Source organism: Coregonus lavaretus, assembly GCF_964263955.1.
Source record: "Coregonus lavaretus genome assembly, contig: HAP1_SCAFFOLD_831, whole genome shotgun sequence".
NCBI classification, from domain to species: domain Eukaryota; kingdom Metazoa; phylum Chordata; class Actinopteri; order Salmoniformes; family Salmonidae; genus Coregonus; species Coregonus lavaretus.
In genome coordinates, this window is record NW_028161559.1 from 97501 (window position 1) to 120028 (window position 22528).

At 51.4% G+C, this 22528-nt stretch overlaps 1 protein-coding gene across 1 annotated transcript in view; it reads left to right on the top strand.

Annotated features, from left to right (window-relative positions):
* ano2b (anoctamin 2b) overlaps positions 1-22528 on the top strand; it is a gene marked incomplete at both ends in the record, with an annotated part of 169276 nt that overhangs the window by 94534 nt on the left and 52214 nt on the right. The window contains 3 exons of the mRNA XM_084194999.1: positions 5412-5560; positions 21121-21273; positions 21391-21443. Of these exons, the coding sequence (XP_084051125.1) occupies positions 5412-5560; positions 21121-21273; positions 21391-21443 (355 nt within the window). The remainder of the gene's footprint in view (positions 1-5411; positions 5561-21120; positions 21274-21390; positions 21444-22528) is intronic.

The window sequence follows — 22528 nt, forward strand, 5'->3', positions numbered from 1 at the left end:
TCGTGTACACCTGTCTAAAAATGTGGTATGAGTATAACCAGGAATAAGTAAGGGCTTAAGTAACATAGCAACATGGATGGTGCTAAACACTTATCCCACGGGACACCAGTACAAAAAAGTATGAAAATGTATGAATAAGAGCATCTGCTAAATGACTAAAATGAGAAATAGAAATATGCATTTTTGTAATTTTTTACAACATGCATTAATCACACATTTAGTCCACCAAGTAGTTTTCTAAGTTTAAGCCAAAAAAAGTGCAGCGAGGTGCAATAAACCCACATATCAGACATGGCATTGCAGTAGGCCTATTCTGAAACTAGCCTACTCAGATGATTGAAGGCAGAAATTGCTGTTGTATCGCACGCAGCAAGAGGAGCTGCTCTAGATGAGCATCAGACATCCTGTTTCGCCGAGGGGTAAACAGGTTTCCACCACAGCTGAAAAGGCGCTCAACTGGGGGCGCTGGAGGGCAGTGTAGTATTGTACTTCAGAAACAAGTTCTGGACTATGGGGAACGATTTCAAAGAGTCCAAAGACTTGTCTTTGTCTTCGAGGTACTTCCTCACCTCAGCCTCTGCAGTGCCACTGGCCCATGTTGTTGCACCTCTGAACACAAGTGTTATCCATAGAAGCTGCTTCCCTCATCAACCTCTTCAGAGTGTTCTCCATAGAAGCTGCTTCCCTCATCAACCTCTTCAGAGTGTTCTCCATAGAAGCTGCTTCCCTCATCAACCTCTTCAGAGTGTTCTGCATAGAAGCTGCTTCCCTCACCCACCTCTTCAGAGTGTTCTCCATAGAAGCTGCTTCCCTCACCAACCTCTTCAGAGTGTTCTCCATAGAAGCTGCTTCCCTCATCAACCTCTTCAGAGTGAATGTTCTCCATAGAAGCTGCTTCCCTCATCAACCTCTTCAGTGTTCTCCATAGAAGCTGCTTCCCTCATCAACCTCTTCAGAGTGTTCTCCATCGAAGCTGCTTCCCTCATCAACCTCTTCAGTGTTCTCCATAGAAGCTGCTTCCCTCATCAACCTCTTCAGTGTTCTCCATAGAAGCTGCTTCCCTCATCAACCTCTTCAGAGTGTTCTCCATAGAAGCTGCTTCCCTCATCAACCTCTTCAGAGTGTTCTCCATAGAAGCTGCTTCCCTCATCAACCTCTTCAGAGTGTTCTCCATAGAAGCTGCTTCCCTCATCAACCTCTTCAGAGTGTTCTCCATAGAAGCTGCTTCCCTCATCAACCTCTTCAGAGTGTTCTCCATAGAAGCTGCTTCCCTCATCAACCTCTTCAGAGTGTTCTCCATAGAAGCTGCTTCCCTCATCAACCTCTTCAGAGTGTTCTCCATAGAAGCTGCTTCCCTCATCAACCTCTTCAGAGTGTTCTCCATAGAAGCTGCTTCCCTCATCAACCTCTTCAGAGTGTTCTCCATAGAAGCTGCTTCCCTCATCAACCTCTTCAGAGTGTTCTCCATAGAAGCTGCTTCCCTCATCAACCTCTTCAGAGTGTGTGTTCTCCATAGCCATGAGAACAACACAGTCGAAACTTTGGTACGGTAGCAGTTGACATTTTTGCTTCCTCGGTGCTTAGCATAGGTCCAAACCGGCGGTCTATAGCCTCACTGAATGCAGTGATGATGTGTGCAGAGAATGTCACGAGGTATTTTTCTCTGAGAGCTTAGACTTCAAGCTTAGGATTGTTGGAATAAGAAAGGCAAGAAAACACTTCTTCTCTCCCTGAAGAAGATCAATAGAGAATACGAGTGGCTGTAGGACTGTACTCCCTGAGAAAAGCAATCTCACGAGGATGTAGTTTGCTGCTCACACCCAGGTCTTCCCAGATTTGCCCCAGCTGGTCATCTGTGAGGGCTATGAGTTTGGAGATGGCACGGGTACTCTGAGCTCCATCTGGTCACACGGCACAGTTACTTGTGGAATGAAGGTTCCTCTGCTAGTGAAAAGAGTTGCACATCCTCTATGATGAAGTCAAATACCAGGCGATTTATCCTGGCTTTGTGAGGTGTGTGTGGTCCTCCTGGTTGTGGTTTTGTAGATGTATCTGCACTCCTCCATGTCATCTGGCTGCCTTTTCCTGCTCAGGGTCTTCCATTGATTGTTCTGCATCCTCTGAAAAAACAAAATGGAATGACTTAGCTATGGCACTACAGTATAAGTAAAATAACAGTGGAGTGAGCACCTTGTTATTGTTTCAATTAAGGATTGTAGCTTTACCCAACTTTTGTCCACCCTTTAAAAACATGTTTCCCTTTCTATGGCCTGCCCCTGTCTGATAACCACAGGGCTGGGGTTGGACCATGTAACCACTCACACATGGACAAAGCTTTGGATGCAAGGATGTCTATGGTGGTTTATATTGTTTGTCTAGAAATACTCAAATATAAAAAATAAAAAAACAATGGACTAATACAGTACTATATATTGAGTTATGATTGAATAATAAGTTAGCTAGCTAACTAAGTTAGCAACAACCCTGACAGTGAGCATCTTGTTATGTTGAGTTACAGAGTGCAACTAGCTTTTAAAACGGGTTTTTAAACTTTTGATTTAGCTAGCTAGCTAGCTAGGCTATGTATCCCAGTGAATCGCACCCAACTATCTACAACTGATTTATTTTAGTTAAAATAGATTGAATTAGCGAAATTGTTAGCAAGTATGCTATTGTGCTAATTTGTTATGATACCTTGCTAACTACAGTAGCTAGCAACTGACAGAGCAACCTTAAGTGAGCAGCATACCACATAGTGTAGGAGAGTTAGCAAGCAAATCAGCAAACTAAACAGGCTAGCTAGCTAGAAATCTGACTAACTAGCTAGCTAGTACTCTCTGAAATCTCTGACCTATGCTGGAACATTGGTACATTGTGAAGACAACCTGTCTGTCTCTAGAGACTAGCTAGCTAAGCAAGCTAACGCGCCACACCTGCCAATCGTCATCCTTCCCTCCAAGTGTTTCTTCAGGTTGGAAGTGGAGTCTCTGGATGTGGACAGCAGCTTTACCGTGGGCAAACATAGTTTCAACTATTACATTCCTGACCTTTTTTTCTTGGAACACAAATTGTTCTTTGAAACACCATCCAGAAAATGCACTGCATTGGGTTAGGGTAATGCACTGCGTTGGGTTAGGGTTATGGTAATGCATTGGGTTAGGGTTAGGGAAATGCACTGCGTTGGGTTAGGGAAATGCACTGCGTTGGGTTAGGGTTATGGTAATGCATTGGGTTAGGGTTAGGGAAATGCACTGCGTTGGGTTAGGGAAATGCACTGCGTTGGATTAGGGTTATGGTAATGCATTGGGTTAGGGTTAGGGAAATGCACTGCGTTGGGTTAGGGAAATGCACTGCGTTGGGTTAGGGAAATGCACTGCGTTGGGTTAGGGTTAGGGAAATGCACTGGGTTAGGGTTAGGGAAATGCACTGCGTTGGGTTAGGGAAATACACTGCGTTGGGTTAGGGTAATGCACTGCGTTGGGTTAGGGTTATGGTAATGCACTGCGTTGGGTTAAGGTTATGGTAATGCACTGCGTTGGGTTAGGGTAATGCACTGCGTTGGATTAGGGTTATGGTAATGCACTGTGTTGGATTAGGGTTATGGTAATGCACTGTGTTGGATTAGGGTTATGGTAATGCACTGCGTTGGATTAGGGTTATGGTAATGCACTGCGTTGGGTTAGGGTAATGCACTGCGTTGGATTAGGGTTATGGTAATGCACTGCGTTGGGTTATGGTAATGCACTGCGTTAGATTAGGGTTATGGTAATGCACTGCTTTGGATTAGGGTTATGGTAATGCACTGTGTTGGGTTAGGGTAATGCACCGCGTTAGATTAGGGTTATGGTAATGCACTGCTTTGGATTAGGGTTATGGTAATGCACTGCGTTGGGTTAGGGTAATGCACTGCGTTAGATTAGGGTTATGGTAATGCACTGCTTTGGATTAGGGTTATGGTAATGCACTGTGTTGGGTTAGGGTAATGCACTGCGTTAGATTAGGGTTATGGTAATGCACTGCGTTGGGTTAGGGTTATGGTAATGCACTGCGTTGGGTTATGGTAATGCACTGCGTTGGTGCGCCGTACCTTTTTATTTTGTGACCGTGTATGTTGCTCAGGCGGGAAGATCAAAGTAGCACTTTTCCAGTTAATGACTGACGTTAATATGAAAAGGTAATTAAGAAAACAGCCAATTGTTTCATGGACATTTTTTTTCCTTCTGCATACATCCCTTGTCAATTTGAAAGTAATCGTATAAGTAATTATCTACTTTTTCAAAACTATTGGTAATCTGATTACAATATTTTAGCTGGTAACATAACGGATTACAGTTCCAGTTTTTTTGTCATCCATGACATGTAATCCGTTCCTCCCCAACCCTGCTCTTCTATATCTGGCAGTATCAGATCCGTTCCTCCCCAACCCTGCTCTTCTATATCTGGCAGGATCAGATCCGTTCCTCCCCAACCCTGCTCTTCTATATCTGGCAGTATCAGATCCGTTACTCCCCAACCCTGCTCTTCTATATCTGGCAGGATCAGATCCGTTCCTCCCCAACCCTGCTCTTCTATATCTGGCAGGATCAGATCCGTTCCTCCCCAACCCTGCTCTTCTATATCTGGCAGTATCAGATCCGTTACTCCCCAACCCTGCTCTTCTATATCTGGCAGGATCAGATCCGTTCCTCCCCAACCCTGCTCTTCTATATCTGGCAGTATCAGATCCGTTACTCCCCAACCCTGCTCTTCTATATCTGGCAGGATCAGATCCGTTCCTCCCCAACCCTGCTCTTCTATATCTGGCAGTATCAGATCCGTTCCTCCCCAACCCTGCTCTTCTATATCTGGCAGTATCAGATCCGTTCCTTCCCAACCCTGCTCTTCTATATCTGGCAGTATCAGATCCGTTCCTCCCCAACCCTGCTCTTCTATATCTGGCAGTATCAGATCCGTTACTCCCCAACCCTGCTCTTCTATATCTGGCAGTATCAGATCCGTTCCTCCCCAACCCTGCTCTTCTATATCTGGCAGTATCAGATCCGTTCCTCCCCAACCCTGCTCTTCTATATCTGGCAGGATCAGATCCGTTACTCCCCAACCCTGCTCTTCTATATCTGGCAGTATCAGATCCGTTACTCCCCAACCCTGCTCTTCTATATCTGGCAGTATCAGATCCGTTACTCCCCAACCCTGCTCTTCTATATCTGGCAGGATCAGAGGACTTCCTCTGCTACGCTGTGTTGCTTCACTGGGGTTCATAGTGTCTTACAGTGTTCTCTCTGACTCCATCTCTCCCTTTCTCTCTCTCTCTCTCTGGGGTTCATAGTGGTTCATAGTGTCTTACAGTGTCATCGAGTTTCACTGTTCTCTCTGACTCCATCTCTCCCTTTCTCTCTCTCTCTCTCTGTCAGTAAGTTGAAGAAGTTGATCCGAGCGTGGAAGGATAAGGGGATTTCATTGGAGGAGCGAGAGGAGCAGCGGGCCAGACCTCCTCAACAGTGGAACCTCGACTACGCCCTGGTCCCCTTTGAAGGACTGACCCCAGAGTACATGGAGATGAGTGAGTGCTCACATTCATGCACACACACACTGCCCCTCTCTCCCTGTTACCTGGACCTGTCAGGTAACTAACTAGACACCTGGACAGAGACCATACCACCCTGCCCCTCTCTCCCTGTTACCTGTCAGGTAACTAACTAGACACCTGGACAGAGACCATACCACCCTGCCCCTCTCTCCCTGTTACCTGGACCTGTCAGGTAACTAACTAGACACCTGGACAGAGACCATACCACCCTGCCCCTCTCTCCCTGTTACCTGTCAGGTAACTAACTAGACACCTGGACAGAGACCATACCACCCTGCCCCTCTCTCCCTGTTACCTGGACCTGTCAGGTAACTAACTAGACACCTGGACAGAGACCACACCACCCTGCCCCTCTCTCCCTGTTACCTGTCAGGTAACTAACTAGACACCTGGACAGAGACCATACCACCCTGCCCCTCTCTCCCTGTTACCTGTCAGGTAACTAACTAGACACCTGGACAGAGACCATACCACCCTGCCCCTCTCTCCCTGTTACCTGGACCTGTCAGGTAACTAACTAGACACCTGGACAGAGACCATACCACCCTGCCCCTCTCTCCCTGTTACCTGTCAGGTAACTAACTAGACACCTGGACAGAGACCATACCACCCTGCCCCTCTCTCCCTGTTACCTGTCAGGTAACTAGACACCTGGACAGAGACCATACCACCCTGCCCCTCTCTCCCTGTTACCTGTCAGGTAACTAACTAGACACCTGGACAGAGACCATACCACCCTGCCCCTCTCTCCCTGTTACCTGGACCTGTCAGGTAACTAACTAGACACCTGGACAGAGACCATACCACCCTGCCCCTCTCTCCCTGTTACCTGGCAGGTAACTAACTAGACACCTGGACAGAGACCATACCACCCTGCCCCTCTCTCCCTGTTACCTGGAGCTGTCAGGTAACTAACTAGACACCTGGACAGAGACCATACCACCCTGCCCCTCTCTCCCTGTTACCTGGACCTGTCAGGTAACTAACTAGACACCTGGACAGAGACCATACCACCCTGCCCCTCTCTCCCTGTTACCTGTCAGGTAACTAACTAGACACCTGGACAGAGACCATACCACCCTGCCCCTCTCTCCCTGTTACCTGGAGCTGTCAGGTAACTAACTAGACACCTGGACAGAGACCATACCACCCTGCCCCTCTCTCCCTGTTACCTGGACCTGTCAGGTAACTAACTAGACACCTGGACAGAGACCATACCACCCTGCCCCTCTCTCCCTGTTACCTGGACCTGGCAGGTAACTAACTAGACACCTGGACAGAGACCATACCACCCTGCCCCTCTCTCCCTGTTACCTGTCAGGTAACTAACTAGACACCTGGACAGAGACCATACCACCCTGCCCCTCTCTCCCTGTTACCTGTCAGGTAACTAACTAGACACCTGGACAGAGACCATACCACCCTGCCCCTCTCTCCCTGTTACCTGGACCTGTCAGGTAACTAACTAGACACCTGGACAGAGACCATACCACCCTGCCCCTCTCTCCCTGTTACCTGTCAGGTAACTAACTAGACACCTGGACAGAGACCACACCACCCTGCCCCTCTCTCCCTGTTACCTGTCAGGTAACTAGACACCTGGACAGAGACCATACCACCCTGCCCCTCTCTCCCTGTTACCTGGACCTGTCAGGTAACTAACTAGACACCTGGACAGAGACCATACCACCCTGCCCCTCTCTCCCTGTTACCTGGACCTGTCAGGTAACTAACTAGACACCTGGACAGAGACCATACCACCCTGCCCCTCTCTCCCTGTTACCTGGACCTGTCAGGTAACTAACTAGACACCTGGACAGAGACCATACCACCCTGCCCCTCTCTCCCTGTTACCTGTCAGGTAACTAACTAGACACCTGGACAGAGACCATACCACCCTGCCCCTCTCTCCCTGTTACCTGGACCTGTCAGGTAACTAACTAGACACCTGGACAGAGACCATACCACCCTGCCCCTCTCTCCCTGTTACCTGTCAGGTAACTAACTAGACACCTGGACAGAGACCATACCACCCTGCCCCTCTCTCCCTGTTACCTGGACCTGTCAGGTAACTAACTAGACACCTGGACAGAGACCATACCACCCTGCCCCTCTCTCCCTGTTACCTGTCAGGTAACTAACTAGACACCTGGACAGAGACCATACCACCCTGCCCCTCTCTCCCTGTTACCTGTCAGGTAACTAACTAGACACCTGGACAGAGACCATACCACCCTGCCCCTCTCTCCCTGTTACCTGGACCTGTCAGGTAACTAACTAGACACCTGGACAGAGACCATACCACCCTGCCCCTCTCTCCCTGTTACCTGGAGCTGTCAGGTAACTAACTAGACACCTGGACAGAGACCATACCACCCTGCCCCTCTCTCCCTGTTACCTGTCAGGTAACTAACTAGACACCTGGACAGAGACCATACCACCCTGCCCCTCTCTCCCTGTTACCTGTCAGGTAACTAACTAGACACCTGGACAGAGACCATACCACCCTGCCCCTCTCTCCCTGTTACCTGGACCTGTCAGGTAACTAACTAGACACCTGGACAGAGACCATACCACCCTGCCCCTCTCTCCCTGTTACCTGGACCTGTCAGGTAACTAACTAGACACCTGGACAGAGACCATACCACCCTGCCCCTCTCTCCCTGTTACCTGTCAGGTAACTAACTAGACACCTGGACAGAGACCATACCACCCTGCCCCTCTCTCCCTGTTACCTGTCAGGTAACTAACTAGACACCTGGACAGAGACCATACCACCCTGCCCCTCTCTCCCTGTTACCTGGACCTGTCAGGTAACTAACTAGACACCTGGACAGAGACCATACCACCCTGCCCCTCTCTCCCTGTTACCTGTCAGGTAACTAACTAGACACCTGGACAGAGACCATACCACCCTGCCCCTCTCTCCCTGTTACCTGTCAGGTAACTAACTAGACACCTGGACAGAGACCATACCACCCTGCCCCTCTCTCCCTGTTACCTGGACCTGTCAGGTAACTAACTAGACACCTGGACAGAGACCATACCACCCTGCCCCTCTCTCCCTGTTACCTGGACCTGTCAGGTAACTAACTAGACACCTGGACAGAGACCATACCACCCTGCCCCTCTCTCCCTGTTACCTGGACCTGTCAGGTAACTAACTAGACACCTGGACAGAGACCATACCACCCTGCCCCTCTCTCCCTGTTACCTGGACCTGTCAGGTAACTAACTAGACACCTGGACAGAGACCATACCACCCTGCCCCTCTCTCCCTGTTACCTGTCAGGTAACTAACTAGACACCTGGACAGAGACCATACCACCCTGCCCCTCTCTCCCTGTTACCTGTCAGGTAACTAACTAGACACCTGGACAGAGACCATACCACCCTGCCCCTCTCTCCCTGTTACCTGGACCTGTCAGGTAACTAACTAGACACCTGGACAGAGACCATACCACCCTGCCCCTCTCTCCCTGTTACCTGTCAGGTAACTAACTAGACACCTGGACAGAGACCATACCACCCTGCCTCTCTCTCCCTGTTACCTGTCAGGTAACTAACTAGACACCTGGACAGAGACCATACCACCCTGCCCCTCTCTCCCTGTTACCTGTCAGGTAACTAACTAGACACCTGGACAGAGACCATACCACCCTGCCCCTCTCTCCCTGTTACCTGTCAGGTAACTAACTAGACACCTGGACAGAGACCATACCACCCTGCCCCTCTCTCCCTGTTACCTGTCAGGTAACTAACTAGACACCTGGACAGAGACCATACCACCCTGCCCCTCTCTCCCTGTTACCTGGACCTGTCAGGTAACTAACTAGACACCTGGACAGAGACCATACCACCCTGCCCCTCTCTCCCTGTTACCTGGAGCTGTCAGGTAACTAACTAGACACCTGGACAGAGACCATACCACCCTGCCCCTCTCTCCCTGTTACCTGGACCTGTCAGGTAACTAACTAGACACCTGGACAGAGACCATACCACCCTGCCCCTCTCTCCCTGTTACCTGGACCTGTCAGGTAACTAACTAGACACCTGGACAGAGACCATACCACCCTGCCCCTCTCTCCCTGTTACCTGTCAGGTAACTAACTAGACACCTGGACAGAGACCATACCACCCTGCCTCTCTCTCCCTGTTACCTGGACCTGGCAGGTAACTAACTAGACACCTGGACAGAGACCATACCACCCTGCCCCTCTCTCCCTGTTACCTGTCAGGTAACTAGACACCTGGACAGAGACCATACCACCCTGCCCCTCTCTCCCTGTTACCTGGAGCTGTCAGGTAACTAACTAGACACCTGGACAGAGACCACACCACCCTGCCCCTCTCTCCCTGTTACCTGGACCTGTCAGGTAACTAACTAGACACCTGGACAGAGACCATACCACCCTGCCCCTCTCTCCCTGTTACCTGGACCTGTCAGGTAACTAACTAGACACCTGGACAGAGACCATACCACCCTGCCCCTCTCTCCCTGTTACCTGTCAGGTAACTAACTAGACACCTGGACAGAGACCATACCACCCTGCCCCTCTCTCCCTGTTACCTGTCAGGTAACTAACTAGACACCTGGACAGAGACCATACCAACCTGCCCCTCTCTCCCTGTTACCTGTCAGGTAACTAACTAGACACCTGGACAGAGACCATACCACCCTGCCCCTCTCTCCCTGTTACCTGGACCTGTCCGGTAACTAACTAGACACCTGGACAGAGACCATACCACCCTGCCCCTCTCTCCCTGTTACCTGTCAGGTAACTAACTAGACACCTGGACAGAGACCATACCACCCTGCCCCTCTCTCCCTGTTACCTGTCAGGTAACTAACTAGACACCTGGACAGAGACCATACCACCCTGCCCCTCTCTCCCTGTTACCTGGACCTGTCAGGTAACTAACTAGACACCTGGACAGAGACCATACCACCCTGCCCCTCTCTCCCTGTTACCTGGACCTGTCAGGTAACTAACTAGACACCTGGACAGAGACCATACCACCCTGCCCCTCTCTCCCTGTTACCTGTCAGGTAACTAACTAGACACCTGGACAGAGACCATACCACCCTGCCCCTCTCTCCCTGTTACCTGTCAGGTAACTAACTAGACACCTGGACAGAGACCATACCACCCTGCCCCTCTCTCCCTGTTACCTGGACCTGTCAGGTAACTAACTAGACACCTGGACAGAGACCATACCACCCTGCCCCTCTCTCCCTGTTACCTGGACCTGTCAGGTAACTAACTAGACACCTGGACAGAGACCATACCACCCTGCCCCTCTCTCCCTGTTACCTGGACCTGTCAGGTAACTAACTAGACACCTGGACAGAGACCATACCACCCTGCCTCTCTCTCCCTGTTACCTGGACCTGTCAGGTAACTAACTAGACACCTGGACAGAGACCATACCACCCTGCCCCTCTCTCCCTGTTACCTGGACCTGTCAGGTAACTAACTAGACACCTGGACAGAGACCATACCACCCTGCCCCTCTCTCCCTGTTACCTGTCAGGTAACTAACTAGACACCTGGACAGAGACCATACCACCCTGCCCCTCTCTCCCTGTTACCTGGACCTGTCAGGTAACTAACTAGACACCTGGACAGAGACCATACCACCCTGCCCCTCTCTCCCTGTTACCTGTCAGGTAACTAACTAGACACCTGGACAGAGACCATACCACCCTGCCCCTCTCTCCCTGTTACCTGTCAGGTAACTAACTAGACACCTGGACAGAGACCATACCACCCTGCCCCTCTCTCCCTGTTACCTGGACCTGTCAGGTAACTAACTAGACACCTGGACAGAGACCACACCACCCTGCCCCTCTCTCCCTGTTACCTGGACCTGTCAGGTAACTAACTAGACACCTGGACAGAGACCATACCACCCTGCCTCTCTCTCCCTGTTACCTGGACCTGTCAGGTAACTAACTAGACACCTGGACAGAGACCATACCACCCTGCCCCTCTCTCCCTGTTACCTGTCAGGTAACTAACTAGACACCTGGACAGAGACCATACCACCCTGCCTCTCTCTCCCTGTTACCTGTCAGGTAACTAACTAGACACCTGGACAGAGACCATACCACCCTGCCCCTCTCTCCCTGTTACCTGTCAGGTAACTAACTAGACACCTGGACAGAGACCATACCACCCTGCCCCTCTCTCCCTGTTACCTGTCAGGTAACTAACTAGACACCTGGACAGAGACCACACCACCCTGCCCCTCTCTCCCTGTTACCTGGAGCTGTCAGGTAACTAACTAGACACCTGGACAGAGACCATACCACCCTGCCCCTCTCTCCCTGTTACCTGTCAGGTAACTAACTAGACACCTGGACAGAGACCATACCACCCTGCCCCTCTCTCCCTGTTACCTGGACCTGTCAGGTAACTAACTAGACACCTGGACAGAGACCACACCACCCTGCCCCTCTCTCCCTGTTACCTGTCAGGTAACTAACTAGACACCTGGACAGAGACCATACCACCCTGCCCCTCTCTCCCTGTTACCTGGACCTGTCAGGTAACTAACTAGACACCTGGACAGAGACCATACCACCCTGCCCCTCTCTCCCTGTTACCTGTCAGGTAACTAACTAGACACCTGGACAGAGACCATACCACCCTGCCCCTCTCTCCCTGTTACCTGGACCTGTCAGGTAACTAACTAGACACCTGGACAGAGACCATACCACCCTGCCCCTCTCTCCCTGTTACCTGTCAGGTAACTAACTAGACACCTGGACAGAGACCATACCACCCTGCCCCTCTCTCCCTGTTACCTGGACCTGTCAGGTAACTAACTAGACACCTGGACAGAGACCATACCACCCTGCCCCTCTCTCCCTGTTACCTGGACCTGTCAGGTAACTAACTAGACACCTGGACAGAGACCATACCACCCTGCCCCTCTCTCCCTGTTACCTGTCAGGTAACTAACTAGACACCTGGACAGAGACCATACCACCCTGCCCCTCTCTCCCTGTTACCTGTCAGGTAACTAACTAGACACCTGGACAGAGACCATACCACCCTGCCCCTCTCTCCCTGTTACCTGTCAGGTAACTAACTAGACACCTGGACAGAGACCATACCACCCTGCCCCTCTCTCCCTGTTACCTGGAGCTGTCAGGTAACTAACTAGACACCTGGACAGAGACCATACCACCCTGCCCCTCTCTCCCTGTTACCTGTCAGGTAACTAACTAGACACCTGGACAGAGACAATACCACCCTGCCCCTCTCTCCCTGTTACCTGTCAGGTAACTAACTAGACACCTGGACAGAGACCATACCACCCTGCCCCTCTCTCCCTGTTACCTGTCAGGTAACTAGACACCTGGACAGAGACCATACCACCCTGCCCCTCTCTCCCTGTTACCTGTCAGGTAACTAACTAGACACCTGGACAGAGACCATACCACCCTGCCCCTCTCTCCCTGTTACCTGGACCTGTCAGGTAACTAACTAGACACCTGGACAGAGACCATACCACCCTGCCCCTCTCTCCCTGTTACCTGTCAGGTAACTAACTAGACACCTGGACAGAGACCATACCACCCTGCCCCTCTCTCCCTGTTACCTGGAGCTGTCAGGTAACTAACTAGACACCTGGACAGAGACCATACCACCCTGCCCCTCTCTCCCTGTTACCTGTCAGGTAACTAACTAGACACCTGGACAGAGACCATACCACCCTGCCCCTCTCTCCCTGTTACCTGGACCTGTCAGGTAACTAACTAGACACCTGGACAGAGACCATACCACCCTGCCCCTCTCTCCCTGTTACCTGGACCTGGCAGGTAACTAACTAGACACCTGGACAGAGACCATACCACCCTGCCCCTCTCTCCCTGTTACCTGGACCTGTCAGGTAACTAACTAGACACCTGGACAGAGACCATACCACCCTGCCCCTCTCTCCCTGTTACCTGGCAGGTAACTAACTAGACACCTGGACAGAGACCATACCACCCTGCCCCTCTCTCCCTGTTACCTGGCAGGTAACTAACTAGACACCTGGACAGAGACCATACCACCCTGCCCCTCTCTCCCTGTTACCTGGCAGGTAACTAACTAGACACCTGGACAGAGACCATACCACCCTGCCCCTCTCTCCCTGTTACCTGGCAGGTAACTAACTAGACACCTGGACAGAGACCATACCACCCTGCCCCTCTCTCCCTGTTACCTGTCAGGTAACTAACTAGACACCTGGACAGAGACCATACCACCCTGCCCCTCTCTCCCTGTTACCTGTCAGGTAACTAACTAGACACCTGGACAGAGACCATACCACCCTGCCCCTCTCTCCCTGTTACCTGTCAGGTAACTAACTAGACACCTGGACAGAGACCACACCACCCTGCCCCTCTCTCCCTGTTACCTGGCAGGTAACTAACTAGACACCTGGACAGAGACCACACCACCCTGCCCCTCTCTCCCTGTTACCTGGACCTGTCAGGTAACTAACTAGACACCTGGACAGAGACCATACCACCCTGCCCCTCTCTCCCTGTTACCTGGACCTGTCAGGTAACTAACTAGACACCTGGACAGAGACCATACCACCCTGCCCCTCTCTCCCTGTTACCTGTCAGGTAACTAACTAGACACCTGGACAGAGACCATACCACCCTGCCCCTCTCTCCCTGTTACCTGGACCTGTCAGGTAACTAACTAGACACCTGGACAGAGACCATACCACCCTGCCCCTCTCTCCCTGTTACCTGTCAGGTAACTAACTAGACACCTGGACAGAGACCACACCACCCTGCCCCTCTCTCCCTGTTACCTGTCAGGTAACTAACTAGACACCTGGACAGAGACCATACCACCCTGCCCCTCTCTCCCTGTTACCTGGACCTGTCAGGTAACTAACTAGACACCTGGACAGAGACCATACCACCCTGCCCCTCTCTCCCTGTTACCTGGACCTGTCAGGTAACTAACTAGACACCTGGACAGAGACCATACCACCCTGCCCCTCTCTCCCTGTTACCTGTCAGGTAACTAACTAGACACCTGGACAGAGACCATACCACCCTGCCCCTCTCTCCCTGTTACCTGGACCTGTCAGGTAACTAACTAGACACCTGGACAGAGACCATACCACCCTGCCCCTCTCTCCCTGTTACCTGGACCTGTCAGGTAACTAACTAGACACCTGGACAGAGACCATACCACCCTGCCCCTCTCTCCCTGTTACCTGTCAGGTAACTAACTAGACACCTGGACAGAGACCATACCACCCTGCCCCTCTCTCCCTGTTACCTGTCAGGTAACTAACTAGACACCTGGACAGAGACCATACCACCCTGCCCCTCTCTCCCTGTTACCTGTCAGGTAACTAACTAGACACCTGGACAGAGACCATACCACCCTGCCCCTCTCTCCCTGTTACCTGGAGCTGTCAGGTAACTAACTAGACACCTGGACAGAGACCATACCACCCTGCCCCTCTCTCCCTGTTACCTGTCAGGTAACTAACTAGACACCTGGACAGAGACAATACCACCCTGCCCCTCTCTCCCTGTTACCTGTCAGGTAACTAACTAGACACCTGGACAGAGACCATACCACCCTGCCCCTCTCTCCCTGTTACCTGTCAGGTAACTAGACACCTGGACAGAGACCATACCACCCTGCCCCTCTCTCCCTGTTACCTGTCAGGTAACTAACTAGACACCTGGACAGAGACCATACCACCCTGCCCCTCTCTCCCTGTTACCTGGACCTGTCAGGTAACTAACTAGACACCTGGACAGAGACCATACCACCCTGCCCCTCTCTCCCTGTTACCTGTCAGGTAACTAACTAGACACCTGGACAGAGACCATACCACCCTGCCCCTCTCTCCCTGTTACCTGGAGCTGTCAGGTAACTAACTAGACACCTGGACAGAGACCATACCACCCTGCCCCTCTCTCCCTGTTACCTGTCAGGTAACTAACTAGACACCTGGACAGAGACCATACCACCCTGCCCCTCTCTCCCTGTTACCTGGACCTGTCAGGTAACTAACTAGACACCTGGACAGAGACCATACCACCCTGCCCCTCTCTCCCTGTTACCTGGACCTGGCAGGTAACTAACTAGACACCTGGACAGAGACCATACCACCCTGCCCCTCTCTCCCTGTTACCTGGACCTGTCAGGTAACTAACTAGACACCTGGACAGAGACCATACCACCCTGCCCCTCTCTCCCTGTTACCTGGCAGGTAACTAACTAGACACCTGGACAGAGACCATACCACCCTGCCCCTCTCTCCCTGTTACCTGGCAGGTAACTAACTAGACACCTGGACAGAGACCATACCACCCTGCCCCTCTCTCCCTGTTACCTGGCAGGTAACTAACTAGACACCTGGACAGAGACCATACCACCCTGCCCCTCTCTCCCTGTTACCTGGCAGGTAACTAACTAGACACCTGGACAGAGACCATACCACCCTGCCCCTCTCTCCCTGTTACCTGTCAGGTAACTAACTAGACACCTGGACAGAGACCATACCACCCTGCCCCTCTCTCCCTGTTACCTGTCAGGTAACTAACTAGACACCTGGACAGAGACCATACCACCCTGCCCCTCTCTCCCTGTTACCTGTCAGGTAACTAACTAGACACCTGGACAGAGACCACACCACCCTGCCCCTCTCTCCCTGTTACCTGGCAGGTAACTAACTAGACACCTGGACAGAGACCACACCACCCTGCCCCTCTCTCCCTGTTACCTGGACCTGTCAGGTAACTAACTAGACACCTGGACAGAGACCATACCACCCTGCCCCTCTCTCCCTGTTACCTGGACCTGTCAGGTAACTAACTAGACACCTGGACAGAGACCATACCACCCTGCCCCTCTCTCCCTGTTACCTGTCAGGTAACTAACTAGACACCTGGACAGAGACCATACCACCCTGCCCCTCTCTCCCTGTTACCTGTCAGGTAACTAACTAGACACCTGGACAGAGACCATACCACCCTGCCCCTCTCTCCCTGTTACCTGGACCTGTCAGGTAACTAACTAGACACCTGGACAGAGACCATACCACCCTGCCCCTCTCTCCCTGTTACCTGGCAGGTAACTAACTAGACACCTGGACAGAGACCATACCACCCTGCCCCTCTCTCCCTGTTACCTGGCAGGTAACTAACTAGACACCTGGACAGAGACCATACCACCCTGCCCCTCTCTCCCTGTTACCTGTCAGGTAACTAACTAGACACCTGGACAGAGACCATACCACCCTGCCCCTCTCTCCCTGTTACCTGTCAGGTAACTAACTAGACACCTGGACAGAGACCATACCACCCTGCCCCTCTCTCCCTGTTACCTGTCAGGTAACTAACTAGACACCTGGACAGAGACCATACCACCCTGCCCCTCTCTCCCTGTTACCTGTCAGGTAACTAACTAGACACCTGGACAGAGACCACACCACCCTGCCCCTCTCTCCCTGTTACCTGGCAGGTAACTAACTAGACACCTGGACAGAGACCACACCACCCTGCCCCTCTCTCCCTGTTACCTGGACCTGTCAGGTAACTAACTAGACACCTGGACAGAGACCATACCACCCTGCCCCTCTCTCCCTGTTACCTGGACCTGGCAGGTAACTAACTAGACACCTGGACAGAGACCATACCACCCTGCCCCTCTCTCCCTGTTACCTGGACCTGTCAGGTAACTAACTAGACACCTGGACAGAGACCATACCACCCTGCCCCTCTCTCCCTGTTACCTGGCAGGTAACTAACTAGACACCTGGACAGAGACCATACCACCCTGCCCCTCTCTCCCTGTTACCTGGCAGGTAACTAACTAGACACCTGGACAGAGACCATACCACCCTGCCCCTCTCTCCCTGTTACCTGGCAGGTAACTAACTAGACACCTGGACAGAGACCATACCACCCTGCCCCTCTCTCCCTGTTACCTGGCAGGTAACTAACTAGACACCTGGACAGAGACCATACCACCCTGCCCCTCTCTCCCTGTTACCTGTCAGGTAACTAACTAGACACCTGGACAGAGACCATACCACCCTGCCTCTCTCTCCCTGTTACCTGGACCTGTCAGGTAACTAACTAGACACCTGGACAGAGACCATACCACCCTGCCCCTCTCTCCCTGTTACCTGGACCTGTCAGGTAACTAACTAGACACCTGGACAGAGACCATACCACCCTGCCTCTCTCTCCCTGTTACCTGGAGCTGTCAGGTAACTAACTAGACACCTGGACAGAGACCATACCACCCTGCCTCTCTCTCCCTGTTACCTGGAGCTGTCAGGTAACTAACTAGACACCTGGACAGAGACCATACCACCCTGCCTCTCTCTCCCTGTTACCTGTCAGGTAACTAACTAGACACCTGGACAGAGACCATACCACCCTGCCCCTCTCTCCCTGTTACCTGTCAGGTAACTAACTAGACACCTGGACAGAGACCATACCACCCTGCCCCTCTCTCCCTGTTACCTGGACCTGTCAGGTAACTAACTAGACACCTGGACAGAGACCATACCACCCTGCCCCTCTCTCCCTGTTACCTGGACCTGTCAGGTAACTAACTAGACACCTGGACAGAGACCATACCACCCTGCCCCTCTCTCCCTGTTACCTGGACCTGGCAGGTAACTAACTAGACACCTGGACAGAGACCATACCACCCTGCCCCTCTCTCCCTGTTACCTGTCAGGTAACTAACTAGACACCTGGACAGAGACCATACCACCCTGCCTCTCTCTTTTTCCACTTTTTCCACATTTTGTTACATTACAGCCTTATTCTAAAATTGATGAGGGGAAAAAACTATTGAATCAATCTACACACAATACCCCATAATGACAAAGCAAAAACACATTTATTACAAATAAAAAACTGAAATATCACATTTTCGTAACGATTCAGACCCTTTACTCAGTACTTTGTTGAAGCAACTTTGGCAGCAATTACAACCTCGAGTCTTCTTGGGTATGACGCTACAAGCTTGGCACACCTGTATTTGGGGAGTTTCTCCCATTCTTTTTTTGCAGATCCTCTCAAGCTCTGTCAGGTTGGATAGGGAGCGTCGCTGCACAGCTATTTTCAGGTCTCCAGAGATGTTAGATCGGGTTCAAGTCCGGGCTCTGGCTGGGCCACTCAAGGACATTCAGAGACTTGTCCCGAAGCCACTCCTGCGTTGTCTTGGCTGTGTGCTTAGGGTCGTTGTCCTGTTGGAAGGTGAACCTTTGGAGCAGGTTTTCATCAAGGATCTCTGTACTTGGCTTCGTTCATTTTTCCCTCAATCCTGACTAGTCTCCCAGACCCTGCCGCTGAAAAACATCCCCACAGCATGATGCTGCCACCACCATGCTTCACAGTAGGGAAGGTGCCAGGTTTCCTCCAGACGGGACATTTGGCATTCAGGCCAAAATAGTTCAATTCTGGTTTAATCAGACCAGATAATCTTGTTTCTCATAGTCTGAGAGTCCTTTAGGTGCTTTTTGGCAAACTCCAAGTGGGCTGTCATGTGCCTTTTACTGAGGAGTGGCTTCCATTTGGCCACTCTACCGTAAAGGCCTGGTTTGGTGGAGTGCTGCAGATATTGTTGTCCTTCTGGAAGGTTCTCCCATCTCCACAGAGGAACACTGGAGCTCTGTCAGAGTGACCATCTGGTTCTTGGTCATCTCCCTGACCAAGGCCCTTCTCCCCCGATTGATCAGTTTTGCCGGGCGGCCAGCTCTAGGAAGAGTCTTGGTGGTTCCAAACTTCTTCCATTTAAGAGTAATGGAGGCCACTGTGTTCTTGGGGACCTTCAATACTGCAGAAATGTTTTTGTACCCTTCCCCAGAGCTGTGCCTCAACACAATCCTCTCTCAGACCTCTACGGAAAATTCCTTCGACCTCATGGCTTGGTGTTGCTCTGACCTGTACTGGAAACAGGAAGCACCTGAGCTCAATTTCAAGTCTCATAGCAAAGGGTCTGAATACTTATGTAAATAAGGTATTTTTTTATTTTTTATAAATGTAAAAAAAAAAAAAAAATGTTTTCGATTTGTCATAATGGGTATTGTGTGTAGATTGATGAGGTAATTTTAAAAATATATATATATTTTAGAATAAGGCTGTAACGTAACAAAATGTGGAAAAAGTCAAGGGGTTTGAATACTTTCCAAATGCATTCATATGGGTTTCTGTGTCCTTGGAATATATTGATGATGCTGAGTGATAAAACAATTTCCCAAGTTGGGATCAATAAAGTATTATTCTACTCTAATGGCACCCTGGACATCAGTTATAATGTTTATGCTCTCGAGTCTGCTTTAGTCGACTGCTAGGTCCTGAACTCTGGGTCGGTCCCTGCTAGGTCCTGAACTCTGGGTTGGTCCCTGCTAGGTCCTGATCTCTGGGTTGGTCCCTGCTAGGTCCTGAACTCTGGGTCGGTCCCTGCTAGGTCCTGAACTCTGGGTCGGTCCCTGCTAGGTCCTGAACTCTGGGTTGGTCCCTGTTAGGTCCTGAACTCTGGGTTGGACCCTGCTAGGTCCTGAACTCTGGGTTGGTCCCTGCTAGGTCCTGAACTCTGGGTTGGTCCCTGCTAGGTCCTGAACTCTGGGTTGGTCCCTGCTAGGTCCTGAACTCTGGGTTGGTCCCTGCTAGGTCCTGAACTCTGGGTCGGTCCCTGCTAGGTCCTGAACTCTGGGTTGGTCCCTGTTAGGTCCTGAACTCTGGGTCGGTCCCTGCTAGGTCCTGAACTCTGGGTTGGTCCCTGCTAGGTCCTGAACTCTGGGTCGGTCCCTGCTAGGTCCTGAACTCTGGGTCGGTCCCTGCTAGGTCCTGAACTCTGGGTTGGCCCCTGCTAGGTCCTGAACTCTGGGTTGGTCCCTGCTAGGTCCTGAACTCTGGGTTGGTCCCTGCTAGGTCCTGAACTCTGGGTTGGTCCCTGCTAGGTCCTGAACTCTGGGTTGGTCCCTGCTAGGTCCTGAACTCTGGGTTGGTCCCTGCTAGGTCCTGAACTCTGGGTTGGTCCCTGCTAGGTCCTGAACTCTGGGTTGGTCCCTGCTAGGTCCTGAACTCTGGGTTGGTCCCTGTTAAGTCCTGAACTCTGGGTTGGTCCCTGCTAGGTCCTGAACTCTGGGTTGGTCCCTGCTAGGTCCTGAACTCTGGGTTGGTCCCTGTTAGGTCCTGAACTCTGGGTCGGTCCCTGCTAGGTCCTGAACTCTGGGTTGGTCCCTGCTAGGTCCTGAACTCTGGGTTGGTCCCTGTTAGGTCCTGAACTCTGGGTCGGTCTCTGCTAGGTCCTGAACTCTGGGTTGGTCCCTGCTAGGTCCTGAACTCTGGGTTGGTCCCTGCTAGGTCCTGAACTCTGGGTTGGTCCCTGCACCTCCAGCTGTTTGTTGGTGTTATTTTGCCTGGTACAGAGGACTACCAGATAAGATAATGACTTGTTCCAGACACTTCCTCATGTTGTTGATCTCCAATAACTCTGTGTGTGTGTGTGTGTGTGTTCTCTCCCCAGTTATCCAGTTTGGGTTTGTGTCTCTGTTTGTTGCGTCGTTCCCTCTGGCTCCTCTCTTCGCTCTCCTCAACAACGTGATCGAGATCCGCCTCGACGCCAAGAAGTTTGTCACCGAGCTGCGACGACCCGACGCCGTCCAAGCCAAAGACATCGGTAACACGCACGCTTGCACGCACGCACGGATGCACACATGTCCACACACAGACCCACACACACGTCCACACCCCACCACGCTTCTCTCACAGCTCTGTTTTCTCTCTCTCTCTGTAGGAATCTGGTTCAACATCCTGAGTGGAATGGGAAAGTTCTCTGTCATTATAAATGTAAGTGTTAACATTGGAGCGCACACACTCATTCTGAGAACACACTGTGTACTTTTTGCACGCTTATGCATTAAAGGAAAGATTCACCCATTTCTAATGTTATCTAATTTTTGTGCATCTCAGAGTGATGTTCTATCAATTCCAGGGGTCATTTCATGTTTTCATGTGTATCTGAGTTATTGCCGTTCAAGCAGGCAGAGATTCGGCTGGTATGACGCAGCATTGCGATAAAGTCGCAGTCACTACACTGGAAGTTACATTTACATTACATTTTAGTCATTTAGCAGACGCTCTTAACCAGAGCGACTTACAGGAGCAATTAGGGTTAAGTGCCTTGCTCAAGGGCACATTAACGTCATTTAGCAGACGCTCTTAGCCAGAGCGACTCACAAATTGGTGCGTTCACCCTATAGCCAGTGGGATAACCACTTTACAATTTGGGGGGGGGGGGTTAGAAGGAATACTTTAGCCTATCCCAGGTATTCCTTAAAGAGGTGGGGTTTCAAATGTCTCCGGAAGGTGGTGAGTGACTCCGCTGTCCTGGCGTCGTGAGGGAGCTTGTTCCACCATTGGGGTGCCAGAGCAGCGAACAGTTTTGACTGGGCTGAGCGGGAGCTGTGCTTCCGCAGAGGAAGGGGAGCCAGCAGGCCAGAGGTGGATGAACGCAATGTCCTCGTTTGGGTGTAGGGACTGATCAGAGCCTGAAGGTACAGGGGTGCCGTTCCCCTCACTGCTCCAAAGGCAAGCACCATGGTCTTGTAGCGGATGCGAGCTTCAATTGGAAGCCAGTGGAGTGTGCGGAGGAGGGGGGTGACGTGAGAGAACTTGGGAAGGTTGAACACCAGACGGGCTGCGGCATTCTGGATGAGTTGTAGGGGTTTAATGGCACAGGCAGGGAGCCCAGCCAACAGCGAGTTGCAGTAGTCCAGACGGGAGATGACAAGTGCCTGGACCAGGACCTGCGCCGCTTCCTGTGTAAGGCAGGGTCGCACTCTCCGAATGTTGTAGAGCATGAACCTGCAGGAGCGGGAATACGACTTTTAGATCGCGAAAACATCTATCATACATGTCAGACTCCACTCTGC